Raw genomic sequence first — 23,170 nt, 5'->3', positions numbered from 1 at the left:
ATGATATTATATTTAGATTTTAATAACTACTCCTATCCTAAAATGCCCACCTTGTTTATCAACCTTATGCTTTAAATCTTATGTTGATTTGATTTGATTTGATTTTTTTAAACCTTATTTAAATATTTAAATATGTAAACATATATAGTCACGTGCTTTAGAAACATTTTGGACTCAATGAATCCTTTAGTACTGTTGCTTAATGTTTATAGACAATGACAATCTAAAGGCTCTATCCATATTTGTTAAAACCTATTAATGAAGTGAGTGGCATTTACAGGGGAACAACTTATGTAAAAGGAGCATAGTCTAGTACTTATTCAAGAAAAAAAAAAGGGAAAAAAAAAAAAACGAAAAAAGAAGAAGGTAAAAGCATCATAATCTAGTACATCATATTTAAAATGTGATGATGAGATGGCGGCATCAAAATTCAAAAATATAAAATTAAGGCAGGAAGGTCGCTACAATTTACTAAAAATTCAAATTAATAGATAACATTTTGTGTTAATTTAATGACAAGTGTTAAGGATGGAATTTCACGTAAAATCAATAATAATCGATAACTATTGAGACCTCAAAGTATAAATTGAGGGCTCCTATCTCAAAGCAGAACACACATTGTAGACCAACTTCTCTTGTAAATTCTCTAGTTTAAAACTCAGTGAACAAGTTGTACTCTTTTTATTATAATGTCTTAGATTCATGTGGTTGTACCATTGATTTGAATTTCTTCAGTTTGTAGTAGTAAATTAAGTTATTTTATTAATCGCACCACAGTTAAATTTTTATAGTTAGATTGCTTTACTTCAGCAATCGCATCATAGTCATAGTTGTCAAATCGTAAATCGTATCGTGAATCGATTTTTAATTTTTTTGTATTGTGTATCGTATCGAATCATGTATCGTAAGATACACAAACATCCAATAAAATAATAAAATAATTATAGATATACATATATAAAAGGTATATTCATTATAAATTCGAAATATATTCAACTAATTACCAATTTAATCATTACTTATGTAATAAAATTTAACAAAGCTAACTAAATAAATCAAATTAACTTATGTTTATAACATGCATGTTCAAATTGATTAAACTCAGAAGTGATAATACATGATATATGAACCAAAATATAATATCTTTTCATCATTTTGGCTAATCAACTCCATCTAGGTCCATGTTATCATCATGTTCAGCATCTTGCAAAATTATTTTTTCATAGACATTTTCTTCATTATTATCAACATTTACTATTTTTGTTTTGTTTTTTTTTATTCAAATAATTTTTTCTTTATATTTTTTCTTGGCATTCTAGCTTTTTAGACTCATAATAATAACAAAATAAAAAATAATTATATTTTCATTTAATAACATTATTAATAGCATAGAAAAAAATTTGCACATATGAAAGTGAGTGTTATGAATATAGTTTAAATTTTGTAGGAGAAAGAGAAGGGAGGGAAAAAAAAAAAAAAAACTCATGGGAATTAGACTCAATTAAGTTTCCCAATAATTTTGTATTAAAAAAGTCTAACAACTTGTTTAAATAAAATAAAACCACAAATTTTAATAAAAAAAAACTCATTTTAAACCCACGTGTCTATGTATCGTATGATACATACGATTCACCGATACGATACGATTCATACGATACGCACTTATGTATCAAACGATTTACAAGCACTTACGATACGCTCTTACGATACGAAACTTTTTGTACATGATACAATACGTATCGTACGATACTGACAACTATGATCATATTTAGAGTTCTTTCCATTGATTTAGTTATTACTTATTGTTTATTCCCAAAATTTTAGTTCAATTACCATGGATATTAATGAAATGTTATTGATAAGACAAAAATCCTCTCTATTGAGGCACAATGAACCATTCCCTTTTTTTAAATGAAGTAAAATCACAAGATTAAAGGCTTAATTAAGGCCATCGACTCACATTGAAGTCACATTAATAATAAAAATAATAAAATAAGTACAAACATAAACAATAACAATCATCTTATGAGACTAAATTTTGAGTGGCACTTATTTGTTATTACACCAAAATGACACCTTTTTGCTATGAATGGTTGTCTTCTTCTCCATATTAAAGAGAGAAATTCTAAGAGAGGGAAACAACACAAAACACAGTAGAGAGGGGGGACAACATTGATACAAAGAGAAAAAACTTTAAATATAAATAAGAAAGAGTGGAAATGATAAAAGATAAGAGAATTAAAGTAATACATGTGATAAATATGAGGTCCAATGAGTATTAAAAACAAGTTTTTCATTAGTGGTTTTAACAAATGGATGGAGTGTTTAGATTATCATAACTTATAAAATCTACTGCTTAAAATTAATAAATTAAAAAATAATAATAAAGGATTTTAATTGTCACAAATTTAATAGAAATCTCCCCTATTGTTTATCAATCATAGTCGAGGATTGCCTTGCCCTACAAGCTCTACAATGGGTTGGGGTAACTCTCTCCATCCCCAAACACACACCTCTTGCTGTCCTTGGTGCAACGTTTGCTTGTGAGGTCACGTTAGACTTATTCTAATTAGTTATGAAAATACTAATAACAAATTATAACAAAAGGTGTGTGTATATACATACTTTTTTAGTCTTATTTGACTGGAGGACATGTACATGAAATTATGAACACTAAAATTGCACACACTAAAAGGACAAATATGATGTTGCTATATACCCCTTTGAGAAACTGATGGAGACAAATAAGGCTTTTAAAATATATGTAAATATGTTGGTTATAGAAATGCCTTTTTAAAAATAATAACAATAATGATAATTGGAATCACATAGACTTTTCAATCAACGAAAGTACTCGACCTAAATAACGTGTGTGAACTGTGAATGTCAATTATCAACTCCCATCCCATGTCAAAGTTCTCAACATATGATTTATAGACTTTTCAAAAGACAACCTAAGACAAATTGGGACATTGAGAAACATATATAGCTCTTTACATGTACAGTTATTTTTTCTTTTCTTGTCCTCTTTGCCTTTGGTTATGATAGGGCACGTTTTATTTTGTTTTATTTTATGAGTTATGTTAACAGGTGTTTTTAGAATAATTATTAATAAACCATAATAGAAAGATTTGACACAATTTTCATGGGAAATATAAAAAGTTGTCAACAAAATTAATTGTTTTATCATTTTCACATAAAATGTTTCTAAAAATAGTTCTTAAACCAATACCCTTAGGGTATTTGTTAACATTTTCCTTTATTTTTTAGTGGAAAATTAACCATTTTTTTTGGGCTGAATAAACAAAAGTACCTCCAACCTTTGAAAATTATTGGGGTCAGTTATTTTTCATGTGAGTTCACATGGTGCTGTTATTATTTAGTATATATGTACGAAATAAATGCCATTAATTTCAGGGAAAAAAAAATAGAGAATACAAGTATGTATTTGGCTATTGTTTGGCATTTTTTTTTTTTTTAAGTTGGAGTTAAGGGGTTTGAATAATGGACATCTCCATTGAAATTACCAATTGAGTTATAAGACTCTTAGCATGTTTAGCTTTAATTGAAATGATATTAACTTTGAGAAACATTTTATGTGAAAATGATAAAACAATTAATTTTGTTAACAACTTTTTATATTTTCCATGAAAGTTGTGTCAAAATCTTTCTATCATGATTTATTAATAATTATTCTAAAAGCACCTGTTAATATAACTCATAATCATGTGTTGAGAACTTTGATATGGGATGGGAGTTGAAAATTGACATTCACAGTTCACACACGTTATTTAGGTCGAGTACTTTCGTTGATTGAAAAGTCTATGTGATTACAAATTTTTTTTTTTTTTTTTAATTTTAAAAAAAGGCATTTCTATAACCAACATATTTACATATATATTTTAAAAGCCTTATTTGTCTCCGTCAGTTTCTCAAAGGGGTATATAGCAACATCATATTTGTCCTTTTAGTGTGAGCAATTTTAGTGTTCATAATTTCATGTACATGTCCTCTAGTCAAATAAGACTAAAAAAGTATGTTCAGGAAGTTCTGCCGATATCGGTAAGCGTTGCAGAAACAAACGACAGAGGGGAGTCCTAAAATATCTAAGAAGAAACTGCTATCACCGCATTAAATACTCTGTAACTAACTCTCTAGTTGCATTAATGTGAAGGGGTTTTCAGCCTTACAGCTACTCTTTAGTAAGGTGCTGATGAGACAAGTATCAAATAGCTACTCTTTAGTAAGGTGCTGATGGGACAAGTATCAAACATCAACCATCTGGTTTGCACGTAGAGGATAAAGATGAAAAGGGTAGAGAGTATAAAAGGAAAAGGAAGCAATGAGATAAGAGGATCGAGAAATCAAGAGAAAAACACTATAGCAATCAGGAATCAAATTTGTAATCAAACTTGTGAGAAATACATAAGAATGGATCTCCTCGGATTGTACCAAGGACGATTTTCTTTAGTTTAAATCAATCTAACTACCTGTTCTTGTCATTTGAATCCACTTTATTTGTTGTCCAATTCATTTTAGCCTAGTTTTCCAATCCACTCTCTATAAATTCATTGTTTTAGGCTTTTTGGACCTAAGTCAATCAATCTTTTGGGTTAGAGACTCAAATCTGATCCTTACAACTATCTATTTCAAGCATTTTTATTTTTATTTTTGGTAAAAAAAGCCAAAAAATTTCATGCACAACTTTGGAGACCAACTATTAGCAAAATCAATAAAAGATAAATATAGTGATGCACAAATTTCAAAAATAAAATTACAATTATTAGTTTAGTATTTTGTGATTAGTGTAAAATTAAAATTATATTAATAATTAATAATAGATTCATATAAAAATGATATTGCTCTAATCACAACTTAACACCTTAACAAATTGGGAAAAAAAAAAGTTTTATGCCTCTAACGTTGCTCTTCGAAAAAAGAAAGTAGAATCGACAATGGAATCTAAAAGAAGAAAATGTGATTGAATTGATCAAAAGATAGAGTACAGGAGATCGTGGCAGTGTTCACCCCAAACCAAGAAGAAAGAGTGGCAGTGAAGACTGCAATGATGCTGCCATTGCTGGCATTGACTGTGCGGTGGTGGAGACTTGAACTCGGCCATGACTCATGAGTCATGAGTACTAACAAAAAAGAAAGGCATATAGTTTTGCCACATAGGCATGGTAGTGAAATGAGTGCTTTGGAAAACAAAAGAGAGTTTCTCAGTACCAAGAAAAAGGTCAAGGCCATAATTTTTACCACGTTTATGGTGTAGTGAAATGAGTACAATGAATTCATCAAAAAAAAGAAATGAGTACAATGAGATTTTCTAAAAACAATAAATTTACACTTCCATATTGTCCAAACAACGAAATTTGTAAATACTGAGATTTTAAATAATGGAAGTACAAATCCCATTTGTTAATTTCTATGCAAATGGCAAATCTTCACACAGACACGCGATAAGAGAAGACATTGCAAGTGAAATAGTGAATGTATCAAAAGTGTCTTGAGTCCCAGGACCATCATCTTACTTTTTCACTTATCTAGATATTGCAAGTGAACTAGATATTGCAAGTGAATGTATCAAAAGTGTCTTGCAAGTGAACTAGATATTGCAAGTAAATTTTTTTTTTTTAAAGGGATGCTATATGTTTTTTGAGTATTAATAGCACGTAAATGTTATTAAGGTCAGTTTGAGAACATTATTTTAACTTAATCTATTTTGATTGATGGATGTAATATCTAGTTGAGTTCAAACTATTAGCAAGTTATGTGACAGAAGTGGTTATTTTATAGCGGGAAACATTCTCTACAAGACATCAATTCTTAAACGGTGCCACAAAAATTAAAAATATATTTAGTTTTGAGTTAATTGCTCTAAAACATCAAACTGTTGAACAACCCTTGAGATCTTTGTTTTTTGCTTACACTTTGAGAACTTGATACAAACAAAAGGTTGTATTGTCTATGCAAATGTGCTTAGGAGTCGCTAAATTCAACTAGCATATATATTATGTAAGTATTTTTAACCATTTAGAAAAATAAAAATCAACAAGATTATTCGCATCAATACAAAATAAGGATCATATACTCCTCCAATAGTCCTATGTAATTAGGAAAAAAAAACATATATTCTTCCTATGTGAAAAGTGTATAATTCAACATAAAATTCAAACTGTCTCCCCACCATGATATACGGTGGTTTTTCATATCATTTTGTTTTATTTTATGGGATGAAATATGGTTTTGAGCATTAATAACATAGAAATGTTTTTTTTTTCTTAATACAAGATAGAAATTCTATTCTAGTTTAATTTAAATGTATATGTGTATGAAACTCTCTCTTGGAAACTTGAACTCCGGCCCACTTATACTTGTGGAGTGACTATTACACTAAGAGTGTGCGGTGATCATAACACAGAAATGTTATTAAGATCTATTTGAGACCATTATTTAATTTAATTTATTTTGATTGATGGACATAATATCTTGTTCAAACTATTAGCAAGTTATGATGCTATTTTTACCTTCTTCTTTTTTTTCTTTTTTCTTTTTTAATGAATAAGTTTATGATGCTATTTGATTTTGCCTTTTTGGTATCCCAACTAGTAAATGCATTGATGATATACTTGATTGTGATACAAGTGATTCTTTTATAGCTGGAAACATTCTTTACTAGACATCAATTCTTATATGGTGCCACAAAAATTAAAAATAGATTTAGTCTTGAGTTAAATTAGTTAATTGTTCCAAAACATCAAACAGTTGAACAACATCCTTGTTTTTTGCTTACACTTTGAGAACTTGATACAAACAAAAGGATATATTTTCTATGCAAATGTGCTTAGAGAAATGATGGAGCCAGGATTTGGAGTTAGGGGGCGGCTCTACTGTTGGTTGTGTGTGACAATTTCGGCCTCCAACTTTGCTGCATAGCTAAGGGTTTTTTTTTTTTTGGGGGGGGGGGGGGGTCTTTGATGCATGTGTTTGCTACTAGGTAAGGACAAAATTATTTTGTTTAAAATTTTTTAAAAGGCTGGGTTGTTTGTTTGGGTAAAATTTGTTAGTTAGGCTTAATATTTGTGATTGGTATTTTTTGTTGTTGTGCTAATTTTTTTGAGTTTGTATATTTTGTTTTAGATTTTAAATTTATAAATTTTATACTGCCTTTAAAAGGAGGAAAATGTTAAAGATACAAACTTTTTATAAATTAATAATGTGATGAATGGTTATTGGTAAGTAAAAGAAGATATAAGTAGTTGACCCAAATACAAATCAATAAGAATTTGCTCTCTCAAAAATTTGTAAAAATATATAGAAAAGTTTGTGGCTATAATATTACTCTTAAAAGAATCAATGATATTTTTTTTTTTTTTTAGGAAAAATAATATTGTTAGGGAGGCAAAATGTATATAAAATTGCTAAAATTAATACCTATATATATATATTTTAAATGGGGGTGGGGGGCCATTTCCCCCATAGTCCAAGCTTAGCTCCGTCTTTGCTTAGGAGAGTCACTAAACACAACTAGCAATATTTACTTTTTATTGTTAGGTGTTTACTTTCTACTAATTTTAAAACTGCCATTACTGCTTGGTTAAGTCGATTTTCTCCAAACATAAATTAAGGATAAAAGAGTATTTGTAAAGGATCAAAAGACAATTTTATATAAAATAGGGGAAAGTATTAAAAATTATATTTTTATCCTTTTGACAAGTTAAGCCATGTAATATTAAATGTGCCATTTCAAGCCAAGGCCATAGGTGGAGTTTTGTACTTTGTTTTGTTTGGCACCACAATGAAAGTTTGGGGGTTTCAAATGACAATTTAAAAATATAAGATTTAATTTTTCATAAGGATAAAACTATTGGATTTTGTTTTTTGGACTTTTGCCTATAAAATAAAAGGATGATTGGTAAAATAGTATTAAAAAAAAAAAAACCCTCAAATATATCTAACTCTATTCCCATATTATCCATAGTTGTAGCTATTAATAGTGTTTAATGTTAATTTGAGTGTATTGTTCGAATGGAATTTAAAAACGCTTAAAAATATAAAATAAAATAAACTTATGAGCACACTCCTACAGGGTAGGATGGAGTTGGTTTAGAATTAAAAATACAAAATATCACGAATGCATGAAATGAGGCATATATACATGGTGGCTTTTTATATATGCATATCAAGGCTTCCAATTTCGATCAGATAGGTTTAAAGACTCTAAAGGCTAAATAGTCGCTTCTTAATGTAAAACGGCTATATAAGCAGCACAAGAAAACCCTTACTAAATATGTAAAAACAGTTATTTGAGAAAAAATGTGTAAAATTATTTTGGACAAAACTTAAGTATAGTATCTTAGGTGTTGTTCCTTAGGTTCTTCTCTTAAGATTTAACCATGTGACTATTTAACTAAAAAATACACTTCCATCCAATGAGAAAAAATCCACATTGTAGAATCTTAAAAAGAAAACCTAAAGAACAGCACATAAATACTGTACCTAAGTTTTACTCAATTATTTTTGCACAACTTTAGTAAAGTTTCCATAACTTTTATTAATGGTGGCAAGAGATACCAACTGAACGCTGTGAAGCTTAATGAGGAAAATGTTATTATGCAATGACCCTAAGCATGACTATATACAATACTCCTACTCACCAAGCAAGAAAAAAAAAATGGACAATAATAATAAAGGCAATCATTTTATTCAAATTCAAACAATATATAAGAATTAAGAACATTTTTCCCCTTGCTTTAAAAATATTGACATCCACCATTTACAAGTCACATAATCAATACATCCTTTTATTTTCTCAACATATGTTATTTAGATTAAATGGGAGGATGAATTTGGCTTGCATCCAGTATTTTTCTATATTAAACATGATACAGATATGACAGGCGTCTTAAAATGATCTGTATCAATTTTGTATCCCATCCAATGCATAGAATACTAGACAAAAGTCTCTCACTTAGAGGATGGCATGATTTAATGATACTAGTCAACAACTTCATAAAAGTTCACTTTTCTTTCTCTTTTGGGAAGGTAGAGACTAGTGCACTTCTTTAGAGCCAATGAATTGGTGTTTTACTGAGCCAGTCTTATAAAATAGTACATAAAAAATTAGATGCACAAAAAAGGATTATCTCACGTCTCTTGGTTTGAGAATGTTCTCCTCATGACTCACATCCAATCAAGGAGAGGAATTGCGGAATATGATCTATGTCGTTTCATCCTAAATGACCTATTAGAATAATGTTCAAAGTCTACTGAATAATAATTAGTAAACCATGCCAAAATCTTCTAAATTTTGTGTTTGGGTTGAAGGAAATCATCATACTACATGACAAATTAAATAAAATAATCACGTGGATCATGCAAAAAAATGACATTAAAAAAAATTACAGTGGTAAATAGTAAAATACATGCAAATGTGAAATGATAAAAGCATGCAATAATAATCTATGCTGCACATGAGCTTGCATTGAATTTATGTCCCTATCTTCGGAGATAACGAAAATATATTATATATAATAAAAGAATGAAATTTGCACAGCCAGGTTTCTCAACCCCTCACCAGCAAAACCACACAAAACGCAAGGGCAGCTTTGTCCAAAAGAAGGAATAATATTCAAAATTAATAATTAAAAATACTAATATTTTCCTTGTGGGTCAAATATAATACACAAATGATGAGTCTTTCATTTTCTATTTATAAATTTATTAAAATCGAATTATACGAAATTTTATAGAAATATAAATAATAATTAAAAAAATAGAGAAAGTCATGTCGGGTAAGACAATAACATTTGGGTTCCAGCCTCCTGAAACGCAGTCTATTTTGAGGATTTGGGCGCACGCGCTTTGTGAACAGGCTTTGGTGTACACATGACACAAGTTCAAATTGTACATGATTCTTTAAATAAATAAAGTCCAAAAATAAAAAGTTCCCCATTGTATATATAATATTTATCTGAGTTTCAATTATATTAAAGGATCATAAAGACAACTAATTGTTGCATCAGTTGACTTGTAAAAGTTTCTCAAAAAAAAAAAAAAAAGTTGACTTGTAAAAGAAAAGAAAAATACTCCATCATTTATTACCTATTAGTTGTTTTGGTGTCGGTTTCTGTCAAATATTCCATCTAATTTTAATTTTTATCTTAAAATTTAGATTCTCAAAATATTTTGTGAGAAAACATCTAATTTTAATTAAACAATCTTGTTTTGGCAACTTCGTATATAGTCTGTAAAATATAGTGATATGATGATGTTTACCTCGAAAATGATATTTTGTTTTTTTTAAGAAATATATATAAAAGTGAATGATATCACAATTTTTTATCAAACTATTTCATTTTATACTCGTGAAACACCTTAAAAAGTTATAGATAATGGTGTAGTCAATGGAACTTAGAATCTTCAAATTTCCAACATATCCTTGATTAGGTCCATTAAATCCATCACTTTTTGTTGTTGTTGTTGATAATATCGAACCCGCCATTTGATTGTTTTCAAATGTGATAAGGGTAAAATTGTGAATGTGAATATTCATGAATATAGTATCATGAAGCGACGTTCAAAATAGACCCGTCGGCCTCACTTGTCATAAATGGAAAGCTGACACTACTAAGCTGAAGGGAGTAGGCGAAGCTGACGACCCTAACGAGGCTGACGACCTCGACGAGGGAGTTGGTGAAGCTGACGACCCCGACGAGGGGGTAGGCGAAGCTGACGACCCTGACGAGGCTGACGACCTCGACGAGGGAGTAAGCGAAGTTGACGACCCCGACGAAGCTGACGACCTCGACGAGGGAGTAGGCGAAGCTGACGACCCCGACGAGGGGGGAGGCGAAGCTGACGACCCTGACGAGGCTGACGACCTCGACGAGGGAGTAGGCGAAGCTGACGACCCCGACGAGGGGGTAGGCGAAGCTGACGACCCTGACGAAGCTGACGACCCTAACAAGGGAGTAGACGAAACTGACAACCCTAACGAGGCTGACGACTCCGATGAGGCAGTAAGCTGAAGGCAGTAAGCTGAAGGCAGTAAGCTGAAGAGAGTAGGCTGAAGAGAGTAAGCTGAAGATAGTAAGCTGAAGATAGTAAGCTGAAGGCAGTAAGCTGAAGGCAGTAAGCTGAAGACCATAAGCTGAAGGCAGTAAGCTGAAGGCAGTAAGCTGAAGGCAGTAAGCTGAAGGGAATAAGCTGAAGGGGATGCACAAAGCTGACGGTCCCGACATAACCTTGAAAGGGAGTAGGCGAAGCTGACGACCCTAACGAGGCTGACGACCTCGACGAGGGAGTAGGCGAAGCTGAAGGCAGTAAGCTGAAGGCAGTAAGCTGAAGAGAGTAGGCTGAAGAGAGTAAGCTGAAGATAGTAAGCTGAAGGCAGTAAGCTGAAGACCGTAAGCTGAAGAGAGTAAGCTGAAGGCAGTAAGCTGAAGGCAATAAGCTGAAGGCAGTAAACTGAAGGCAGTAAGCTGAAGAGAGTAGGCTGAAGAGAGTAAGCTGAAGATAGTAAGCTGAAGGCAGTAAGCTGAAGGCAGTAAGCTGAAGACCATAAGCTGAAGGCAGTAAGCTGAAGGCAGTAAGCTAAGCTGAAGGGAATAAGAAGGGGATGCACAAAGCTGACGGTCCCGACATAACCTTGAAAGGGAGTAGGCGAAGCTGACGACCCTAACGAGGCTGACGACCTCGACGAGGGAGTAGGCGAAGCTGAAGGCAGTAAGCTGAAGGCAGTAAGCTGAAGAGAGTAGGCTGAAGAGATTAAGCTGAAGATAGTAAGCTGAAGGCAGTAAGCTGAAGACCGTAAGCTGAAGAGAGTAAGCTGAAGGCAGTAAGCTGAAGGCAATAAGCTGAAGGCAGTAAACTGAAGGCAGTAAGCTGAAGAGAGTAGGCTGAAGAGAGTAAGCTGAAGATAGTAAGCTGAAGGCAGTAAGCTGAAGGCAGTAAGCTGAAGACCATAAGCTGAAGAGAGTAAGCTGAAGGCAGTAAGCTGAAGGCAGTAAACTGAAGGGAATAAACTGAAGGGAATAAGCTGAAGGGGATGCACAAAGCTGACGGTCCCGACATAACCTTGACTTGGCTTCCACGCATGGGTATATAAGGAAATACCTTGCACATCACGCTCAGTGTTAAACTCTTACAAGGAAAGGATTCCGCAAAATACGCTCATAAAGACTCCTATAAGGAAAAGACTTCTACAGCAAGAAAAAGAGGTCAATCCTCTACTACTATAAAAGCCCCAATATCCTCACTAGCTAAGGTACGCAGAATTTACCCTCTCTAACACTTTAGAGTTGTGAGAAGTTCTAACTTGACCTTCGGAGGGTATTTGGTCGGCACCACACCGGTGCTCTCTGCGAGGTCTTCTCTTTTTGTGTTGTGCAGGCATTGTTTCGAGCACGTGAGTGTCGTGTAGCTCACTGACGATTTTTCGGCATCATCATAGGTCAAGAGGCATGGAGGCTCCGATAGTAAGATGGAGGCTTGGATGGGTCGAAGATGAACAATGAAGCTGCCGAAGATGAATAGTCATGCGAATTATGGTTTTTGAAGTATTGGCCTTACTTTACATGAGGATGGAATGTATATAAGCAAAGTATCTTACATGAGATATGTAAACACTTATGAAGCTTCATTCAAATTCCCGAGATCAATGAGCTCTCTTAATGTGATCATGCGCAAAGGCTTTGTGAAAGGAGATTTCCAATTTAATAGCTTCTGATAAACTTGTTGCATGGTGGGACGAGATTGTGGACTGGTGTGTAAGCATGCTAATGCTATCTTTGCCAATAAAACCACCTTATCTGCAACTCTATTTGTAGGATGTGCAAGACGTTGATCCAGTACATCTTCTAGTAGCACATCATGGGACGATAATGAAAATGATGATGATAGAAATGATGAGATCAAATCACCCGGATGCCTTCCAATAATTACTTCCAAAGCGACTACTCCAAAGCTGTAAACGTCACACTTTTCACTTACTTCTATTGTATATGCATGCTCTGAAAGTAAAATATCAGAGTTAAATTCTTCTTTTCACCAAGTAATTCAATTTACCACACAATCTTTTGGTTGTGGTACATGTACTCCTTTAAGTTTATACAAATTTGTAATATATACTAACATATATATTCATATAGAAACAACTCTACAAGTTAAGCTGGAAGTACTAAACTATTAAAAATATTAGAATTTTGGAATTAGGTGGGGAAGGCAACTTCTAAGGGTAATACTTTTTAAATTTTTGGAGAGAGCAAGTGCGGGTCTCTATGTCATCTTAAAAACTTTGCATTCAACCTAGGCCGTATAAGAAATAATTATCCAGTTTGAAAGAATTGTACAATGAGAAAACAAAGTTTCACGAAGTAAAATGTGATTCTTTAACCATGAATTATTTGGGGGTATTTATGCACAATTAACTTCATCTAAAAGGATTCCAAAAAAAGGGAAAAAAGACTTAGTCAAATAGATTAAAATCTTAACTAAATTTAAACATTACCTTTTTTTAATTGTAATTGTGATTATGATCACAATTAAAAAAGAATGAAGTGACTGTATAAAATATCGTAGTTTGCAACTACCATTCCTTAATGCCAATCAAGATGCTACAAAAAATTCATTTTTCGTCAATAAATAAGCAAAATACTCTAATTATTAATTGAACCTCTGAAACATAATTATTAATCGAACCTATTAGCTCAAATTGTGACAACTATACATGCAATGAATTTCAATAAGGCCTCTTTGAAGGCAAACAATGCCGATTGAAATAACATTAATAAGAATATATAGTTATTAAAATGTGAATTATATTATGAATCGAATTTTGATTTTTTTATGTCGTGTATTGTAAGATACATGAATGTTCAATAAAATTATAAAAAAAAAAAAATTATAGATATACATATATAAAAAATCATAAAAAAATTATAGATATACATACATAAAATGTATATTCATTATAAATTTGGAATATATTCAATTTATAACCAATTTAGTGATTACTTTTTTTTAGAAATTTAATGATTACTTATGTAATAATATTTAACAAAGCTAACTAAATAAATCAAACTAGCCTCATTACACGCGCTTCGCACATGCAGTGAGAACCTTTTTTATTTTGTGTTCAATGTAATTTTTAAATCTGAATTTGTGAAGAGATTTGTAAGAAGTTAAAATTTAGGATTTTGAAAAGCAGTAAACTTTTTAGGAAAAAAAATTTTCTAGTAGTTTTGTTTATTAATTTTGTTGAATTACAATTTTAACCCCTTTTTATTTTTTAGAAATGATGATTTTCTTATTAGATTAGGGGCATTTTTGACATTTTTTGAAGTCATAACTAACTTTCTAAATCCTCTTAATATATAGAGATTAACTTTATAACATACACATTCAATTAAACTCAGAAGTGACAGTACATGATATATGAGCCAAAATAATAATTTCTCTTCATCGTCTTGTCTAATCAACTTCATCTAAGTCAATGTTATTATCATATTAATCATCTTGCAAAATTATTTCTTCATTGACATTTTCTTCATTATTATCAACATTTACAATATTTTTTTTATTCTAATAAATTTTTCTTTATATTTTTTTCTTGGCATTCTAACTTTTCAGACTTATAACAAAAAATAAAAAAAATAATTATATTTTTATTCAATACATTATTCATTGCATAGAAAAGAATTTGCAAATATGAAAGTAAATTGTCATGTGCATAGTCCAAATTTTGTCGGAGAAAGAGAAGAGGGGGAAAACCTCATGGACATGTTATTTTATTAGACTTAATTAAATTTCCCAATAATTTTTTGTTTAAACAAAGTCTAAGAACTTGTTTTCTCAATAATTGTGTTAAAAAAAAGTCTAACAATTTGTTTAAATCAAATAAAACCACAAATTTTAACCCAAAAAAAAACTCATTTTAAACTCACATGTCTATACATCGTACGTAAGATTCACTAATACTATACAATTTATGCAATACACACCTATGTATCGGACAATTTTTGAGCACTTACGATACATAATTTTTTGTACACGATACGATACACATCGTACAATACATGCCATGTATCGTACGATATTGACAACTTTGAATACGACTAGAGACACAATATTTTACATAATTTGTGATTTAAAATATATAATTAGTACTAAAAAAAAGCGGTGTTAGAAAGTCTATGTAAAAGCTAAAAGCCTTATAGCTAAACTGGCATCTTCTGATGTTTCCAATTGAAATACCTAGATTTCAAATTCCACCACCCCTAATTATCAATTTATCTAAAGCAAGAAAAAAAGAAGAAAGTATATGTATAAGTGATGTTACATCAATCATAACTTGTCATATTAGCAATTGTGAAAATTTTAATGTTGCCAACATTACTTAAATAACATACCTGGAGCAGTGTATCCAATGGTACCAGCAAACGAAGTCCAATAAGATGCGTCAGAACTCATAATCCTAGCTGTGCCAAAGTCAGAGACATGAGATTCATATTCTGAATCTAGTAGAACATTCTTGCTTGATATATCACGATGAATTATTGGACTGGAGCAGTCATGATGCATATAAGACAGAGCACTTGCCACACCTTTAACAACATTTAACCTCTTTAGCCAGTCAAACTCCAGTGCTAATTCATCATTGTTTAGTATCTTTTCCAAGCTCCCACCTTCCAAGAATTGATAAACTAAAAGCAAGTGTCGTGGATGTGAGCAAAAACCATGAAGCTTTACAATGTTGCGGTGTCGTATTTCGGTTAGACTATGTATCTCACTGGTGAAAGATTTTAGATTGGCCACACTATCTTCTGAGAGTGGATGAAATTTCTTTACAGCAACAACTTGACCTGTTGGCAAATCAGCTTTATAAACAATTCCATGCCCCCCCACACCAACACAATATTTGTAATCGAAATCCTCTGTTGCTTCAATAATGTTTTCATAAACCATTTTCCCATCATAACTCCATATTGAAAACATATTTTGAGGCCCTACTTCTTTTGGATTATTTTTTGTCTTCGTCTTTCTAAAGAAAACGCCGATTGTAATTCCTACAATGATAAAAATAAGAAAAACAATGCCCAAAAGGGCTAAAATTATTGTAGTAACTTTTTTCCCCTTTTTGACATGAAGATTGTGGCCAATTGCAAAGGGGCAAGTCTTCAAACCAGTAGCATTGCCACACAAGCCCTTGTTGTTTCTAAATGCTTCTATTGATGCCTCACAAAATGCTTTAGTATTCGGAATAGGACCCCACAATAGATTGTAGGACAAGTCAATGGATGTCAAGCCTAACAATTGATCAAAACTGGATGGAATATTGCCAAAAAGTGCATTGTGGGAAAGATTCAAGATTTCTAACATTTTCAAATCTCCAAGTTGTTGTGGAATCTCTCCTGTTAGAAAATTTTGGCTAAGATCAAGATTTTGGAGATACTGCAAATTGCCAATTTGAATTGGGATATATTTTCTTAAGTGATTGTTGCTCAAATTCAAGAGAAAAAGTTTTTTACATTTCCCTAGGTCAGGAATATGGCCACTTAGACTATTATTGGCGAGATTAAGTTGCTCCAAATTTGATAGCATCTCGAAATTGTAAGGAACTTGTCCAGAAAATTTGTTACTGTCTAGATAAAGGTCTAACAAAAATTTCAACTTACCTAATTTGTTGGGGATTTTCCCATGTATCTTATTTGAGGAGAGGATGAGCACTTGTAATTGACTTGCTTCTCCAAGCTCAGGAGGCAATCTACCTGAAATGTCATTGTTAGAGATTTTCAGGCATGTCAAGTTTTGACATTGCCCCCAATTAGCTGAAAGCTCACCATAAAGTTTATTATAACTCAACTCCATGTATGTTAAGTGTGGGTATATCCCAAAACTTTCTCCTATATTTCCAAAAAGTTGATTTCCATTAAGTCGAACTCTAATGAGGCTTGTGCAGTTTCTCAAGGATTTTGGTATTGAACCAATAAAATGATTATTGTTTGCGATGAATTTCTCAAGCAATCCACCACTACACACATTTTCGGGCAAGTGACCAGTAAATTGGTTTCTAGATATTTGGAGCTCCTTCAATTGAGTAAAATTGTTCTGTTCAAATGAAATGAGATTGCTTAAATTATTAGTGAACAATTTGAAATAAGTGAGCTTAGTTAAGCTTACTATAGAAGAAAAAGTTATACCTACGAAATTGTAAAACAATAACTTAAGATCACTCAGAGAACTTACAATTCCAAATTCTTGAGGGAAGGAACCAGAAAGTCGATTTGTATGAAGATATATACTGGTTAGTTTGCTTAAGTTTCCAAATGAAGCAGGGATGAAACCCGTGAGATTGTTTATTGATAAGTCAAGGTCAGTCAGAGAACTTAGCATTCCTAATTCTTGAGGGATGGAACCAGAAAGTTGGTTTTTAGAAAGATATAAAGTTGTCAATTTACTCAAGTTTCCAAAAGAGGCAGGGATGAAACCTGTAAGATTGTTTATTGCTAACTCAAGGTCAATCAGAGAACTTAGCATTCCTAATTCTTGAGGGATGGAACCAGAAAGTTGGTTTTCAAAAAGATATAAAGTTGTCAATTTGCTCAAGTTTCCAAGAGAGGCAGGGATGACACCTGTAAGATTGTTTGTTGTTAACTTAAGGTAAATCAGAGAAGTTAGCATTCCTAATTCTTGAGGAATGGAACCAGAAAGTGGATTTGTATGAAGATATAAAGTGTTTAGGTTGCTTAAGTTTCCAAGAAAAGCAGGGATGACACCCATGAGATTGTTTATTGATAACTCAAGGTCAGTCAGAGAACTTAGCATTCCTAATTCTTGAGGGATGGAACCAGAAAGTTGGTTTTCAAAAAGATATAAAGTTGTCAGTTTGCTCAAGTTTCCAAGAGAGGCAGGGATGACACCTGTAAGATTGTTTGTTGTTAACTCAAGGTCAATCAGAGAACTTAACATTCCTAATTCTTGAGGGATGAAACCAGAAAGTTGATTCGTATGAAGATATAAAGTGGTTAGGTTGCTTAAGTTTCCAAGAAAAGCAGGGATGACACCCGTGAGATTGTTTGTTGATAACTTAAGGTCAGTCAAAGAACTTAACATTCCTAATTCTTGAGGGATGGAACCAGAAAGTTGGTTTTCAAAAAGATATAAAGTTGTCAGTTTGCTCAAGTTTCCAAGAGAGGCAGGGATGACACCTATAAGTTTGTTTGTTGATAAATCAAGGTCAATCAGAGAACTTAGCATTCCTAATTCTTGAGGGATGGAACCAGAAAGTTGGTTTTCAAAAAGATATAAAGTTGCCAGTTTGCTCAATTTTCCAAGAGAGGCAGGGATGACACCTGTAAGTTTGTTTGTTGATAACTCAAGGTCAGTCAAAGAACTTAGCATTCCTAATTCTTGAGGGATGGAACCAGAAAGTTGGTTTTCAAAAAGATATAAATTTGTCAATTTGCTCAAGTTTCCAAGAGAGGCAGGGATGACACCTATGAGGTTATTTGATTGTAACGCAAGGTTGGTTAGAGAACTTAGCATTCCTAATTCTTGCGGGATAGAACCAAAAAGCTGGTTCATATGAAGATATAGAATAATTAGGTTGCTTAGGTTTCCAAGAAAAGTCGGGATGACACCTGTGAGATTGTTAGATGAGAAATCAAGCTTACTCAAAGAACTTAATGCTCCTAAGTCTTGAGGAATAAGGCCAGTCATATGGTTCGCAGAAAGGTCAATGACATGAAGGCTAGTTAATTTGCCTATTTCAAAAGGAATTCTCCCAGTGAATTGATTACCAGAAAGGTCAAGAAGAAAGAGTTTGGAGAGGTGAGAAATATTTGAGTTAATGATTCCAGATAGTGAGTTGTGAGAAAGGTTAAGACTGAGTAAATGGGGGAGGGATTGAAAGTTGAGATTGTGAAGCGTACCTCTCAAACCATAATTTGAAAGGTTCAGATGGGTGACGCTTCCAGAGTGGTCGCAATTTATTCCGACCCAATTGCAAGGAGTGGTTCCAACCCACGAGGACAAGAGAGACTGGCTTTTGTTGTTAAGGCTAGTTTTCCAATTTAGAAGAGCCATCGCTTCCTTTGTTTCCTCTGCTATCTTAACCTTACTGTTAGAGTGAGCAAAAGGTGAAGATATGGAGGAAACAGAAGCAGTGGATGAGGAAACAAAATGGAGGATGATGAGAAGAAGGTGGAAGAAGAGTAGAGATGAAAGGAATTGGTTGAAGAGAGGTTTGTTTGAAAGGGAAGTCATAATGTAGGGTGAAGGAAGGAAAGGATAAAGTAAGGTTGGAAGGAGTGGATGAATGAGTTGAAATGGATAAAGAGGTATTAATTTATAGGTGGGAGTGTGGGACTATGGGAGTGGATGAATGACTTCATGCTGAATATTCAATCTGAACTACACCTTAAACAAGATAACAGCGCTAACATTACCTATCAAAGTCCGTAGATAGATAGATAGATCTGGCAGCTTTCATTGCTCTGTGTCCTTTGGCGGATTGGAGGAAAATTTCAGTCCTTATAATTAGTTTATTCAATTTTTTTTAATTATTTTTTTTATGTATATTGGAATTTGTTTTTAACCCATTACTTACATACTCAAAACTCAATATCATAAATTTTTTATGACGTATATTGGAATTTTTTTTGTTACGATTCTGTTATTTTTCCATAATCACCGTACTAAAAGTGGGGCAATCATTTACAATTTTACATTACTCTCTCTCTCTCTCTCTCTCTCTCAACTAGATTTTGCAAAGAAACAACACAATAATTATGCGGATTAAGTTAGGGACACACTGAAAATTCATAGTACTTTAAAAAAATAGCTTACCATCTCACATGTGGGTCCATTACAATATGCATTTGATTTTTTTTAATGACTCACGTGTGAAGTGGTAGACTTGGTAAACGGGTTGAGTTGATTGGTTTGAGTTGGGTTAATTTTGATTACTGGTTGAATTGTATTTTCACATAATAATAACAAAGTCTTTATTTTCATTTATTACAAATAAGATGATAAAGAAACAAAATACTCAAAAATAAAAGTAAAATTTTACATATATTTTTAGGTTTACACAATCCAAAGCTCACAAATCTTGTCATCACCACAAAATAACGAAAAAGGAAAAGAAAAAGAAAATAGAACTAGATGATGTGGATCATATCAAGTTATCAACCTTCTCAAGTGCACCTATTACTTAGAAAGATAACTATCAGGTAAAGAAAAATAAGTAAATACTTTATATAAATTGCACCTCAATCCACTCAATTGAAAGACTAACTTGGTCTATAGGATATGTGAGAAAGAAGTCTTATGAGATTGTTGAATTCTCATTTTTGGGTGAAGGAGACTTTTTTTATCATTTCATCCATTTTTATAGAAGGGAATAGAATATTTAATTGGATAAAATTTTGGTTAAATCCTTTTGGAGGATACTCACTTGACCCCAATTCGTGAGCCCATGATTAAAAGACTTTTGAGAAAGACTAGTTTTTTTTTTTTTGAAACCGAGAAAGACTAGTTGAATTGCAAGACTATTGAGAACCTTCAAATTAACTTAAAGTCATGTGATTAAAAGCATATTCAAAAATATAGGTGTGCCCAAAAACCTGATTTGGTAAAAATTTGGTAAAAATTTATCATAGAATATTATCATAATTAAAAAGTATTTTGAGTTCCTTTTAATATATCATGAACGATTGAATTGAAATGTATTAAGATACGATTATTTATATTTTTATCTATTTATTTTTATATTTTGTTAATACTGAATAGATATTATCTTTATTTTTCATTTATTAATTTAGTTTTTAATTTTAGTATATTTCTTTCTTGAATGATAAAACATTTTAGTTCTTGGTTTTTCTTGCCAAAGACATCTTCCTACTTTTGTTCTGAAGGTGGCCCACGAAAATTTTATAAGTTGAATTTTTTTCAAAAGAAAAATAATTAAAATTTTTATATTATAAGCTTTGGCCCCCAAAATTTTATGAGCTCATTTCTTTTAAAAGAAAAAAATGTGCTAAATATTTAAATTCTAATATTCAAGACTTCCAACCTTTTAACAAAGCAAATGTAACACTCTTGATGGTAAAATACTAAAATCTAACACCCCCCACCCCCTCCCCCCACAAAAAAAAAAAAAAAACCTATACGGACTCTTTCCTTGCTCATCACTTTGTCCTTGAAACTAAAACCAAAATGGCTAAACTCTTTATAAAAAATCAATCGATTACATTATAAAATTCAACCTTAATCAATGCTCTAGGACACTCATTCTTCCGACCAAATTTCTGTTGTTGATGAAAATATGGGTTTTGACCCTACTTAAGGAGAGAGTATGAAATGTATCTTATAGGAGTGGATATCACTCTTATTGGGTTTACCCCTCTATGAGAAGGCGATTACGTATGTGGGATACAAAATATCCTTTATCCAACTTTAAGGGCTATATGGAAAGAAGATAAGAGAACTAAGTGAGCGATTTTTTTTAGGAGGGTTTGAGCTCAGTTAAAGAGGAGGAGAATGAAATAGTGAAAAAAAATAAGAAAATAAAAAATAAAAAATAAATTAAAGAAAGATTACTTTATGAGCTCTAGTTTTGTATTTGTTAACCACTTAATCACTTATTTTTGTCATTAATGTATAATGTGTGAAAGCTTGTTAGTAAAAATACTAGAGCAAGTTTAGACCCCCAATTCTAAAATTATGGCTTAATTGCTTTTAGTCTACTCAACTAGATGCAGGATAGGAGTATGTTAGTGTGCAATTAACCGGGACAATTACCTAGTGCATCGGCATACATAACTAACAATTAAGTATAAAACACAAGGAGTAAGGGAAGAGATGCAAATACAAGATAACACTGCGATGTGTTATCGAAGAAAAAACAGAAGAGCTCAGCGAAAAAATATCTCCACGGCCCTTTAAGCCGAATCAATCCATCGGTGAATAAGTTAGAGTACAATGATTACAATATAGACCCTCCAAGAGTTTAATAATCATGACTCTCTTGTCTAACATTTTTAGAAAATGACTTTAGAACATTAGGACACGGCCAGTTAGTTCAATAAAGAGCTCATAATGATGATGTAGCGCATAATTCTTGCTTTCCATTTCTTAGGCCACTGCCAATTTAGTCCTCTCTAATGCATGACCAAGTCTGAGTCAAGTCTCCTTTACCCAAATACACGGCCAATTTAGTCCTTCCCCACTAATGTATGACCAAGTCAGTCCTTCCCTCAAATACACGGCGAGTTGGTTCTTCCCCTGATAGCTATTTACACAACACATGATTATTTTCTGTCAATTGTAGTTAATGGAATTGAGATATAGGGGTCAAATTGTACAATTCTTAAATCTCATGGATCAATAATAGAAAATTAATATAACAAGAGATCTGCTTAAAACTAATCCAAATCCAAAAGGTGTTCTTTGCTTCTTTTTGCACTTTTTCCTCGGCCACTTTAAAATTTAGAGAAAAAGAAACTAAATAGAAGAGGTGAAGAAAGAGAGAAGAGTAAAAGAAGTGCAAGGCTAGGCAAAATTGACTTAATTGTTCTACCTTTTTACTTTCTTAATTATTTATGTTGATTTGCTTTCAATTGTTCTGTTGTCTAACTAACCATTAGGGTGCAAGTAACTGGCCGTGTGTTATGGGGAATGACTAAGTGGGTCATGCTGCATTAGTGGGAAATGAGAAGGACTGACTTGTTCAAGCATCATAATTTGTTATTGAGATTGAAATTTATTTCAAAGTAAAATTTTTGAAAAATATATATATTTTCAAGGAAACAATTTTTTTTTTCTAGTGATTTAATTACATATTTGAAAATGCCTTGAAAAATATTTTCAAATATTTTGTTTATATGAAACTTTTTTAAAAAATCATATTTTCATGTTGAAATTAAAAAAAAAAAAAAATCCATGAAAAAAAAATCACCATTCCAACATTTTACAAACAATAATCTCACAAAATTTAACATTAATAACTCAAATCCATAGTACAACAAATCCGCAATACCAAAATCTACTATGAATTTCACAAAATATAATATATATATAGCTAACTGAAAATTCATTATTATTATTATTATTATTATTATACCTGAAAATAGTGAAAATACATTCAAGAAATATTTACATCAAA

General features: G+C 32.0%; 1 protein-coding gene across 1 annotated transcript; it reads right to left on the bottom strand.

The window, feature by feature from the left end:
* Positions 1 to 15,396: 15,396 nt before the first annotated feature.
* On the bottom strand, positions 15,397 to 19,298 carry LOC115970537 (probable leucine-rich repeat receptor-like protein kinase At1g35710). The gene has a single exon (XM_031090157.1). The coding sequence runs from the start codon at positions 19,267 to 19,269 to the stop codon at positions 15,397 to 15,399; it is 3,873 nt and encodes a 1,290-aa protein (XP_030946017.1). The 5' UTR covers positions 19,270 to 19,298.
* Between the last annotated feature and the right edge of the window lie 3,872 nt (positions 19,299 to 23,170).

This window comes from Quercus lobata, chromosome 12 (assembly GCF_001633185.2).
Source record: "Quercus lobata isolate SW786 chromosome 12, ValleyOak3.0 Primary Assembly, whole genome shotgun sequence".
NCBI classification, from domain to species: domain Eukaryota; kingdom Viridiplantae; phylum Streptophyta; class Magnoliopsida; order Fagales; family Fagaceae; genus Quercus; species Quercus lobata.
The sequence above is the reverse complement of the archived record's forward strand: the minus strand, read 5'-3'. Positions and strand labels throughout refer to the sequence as shown.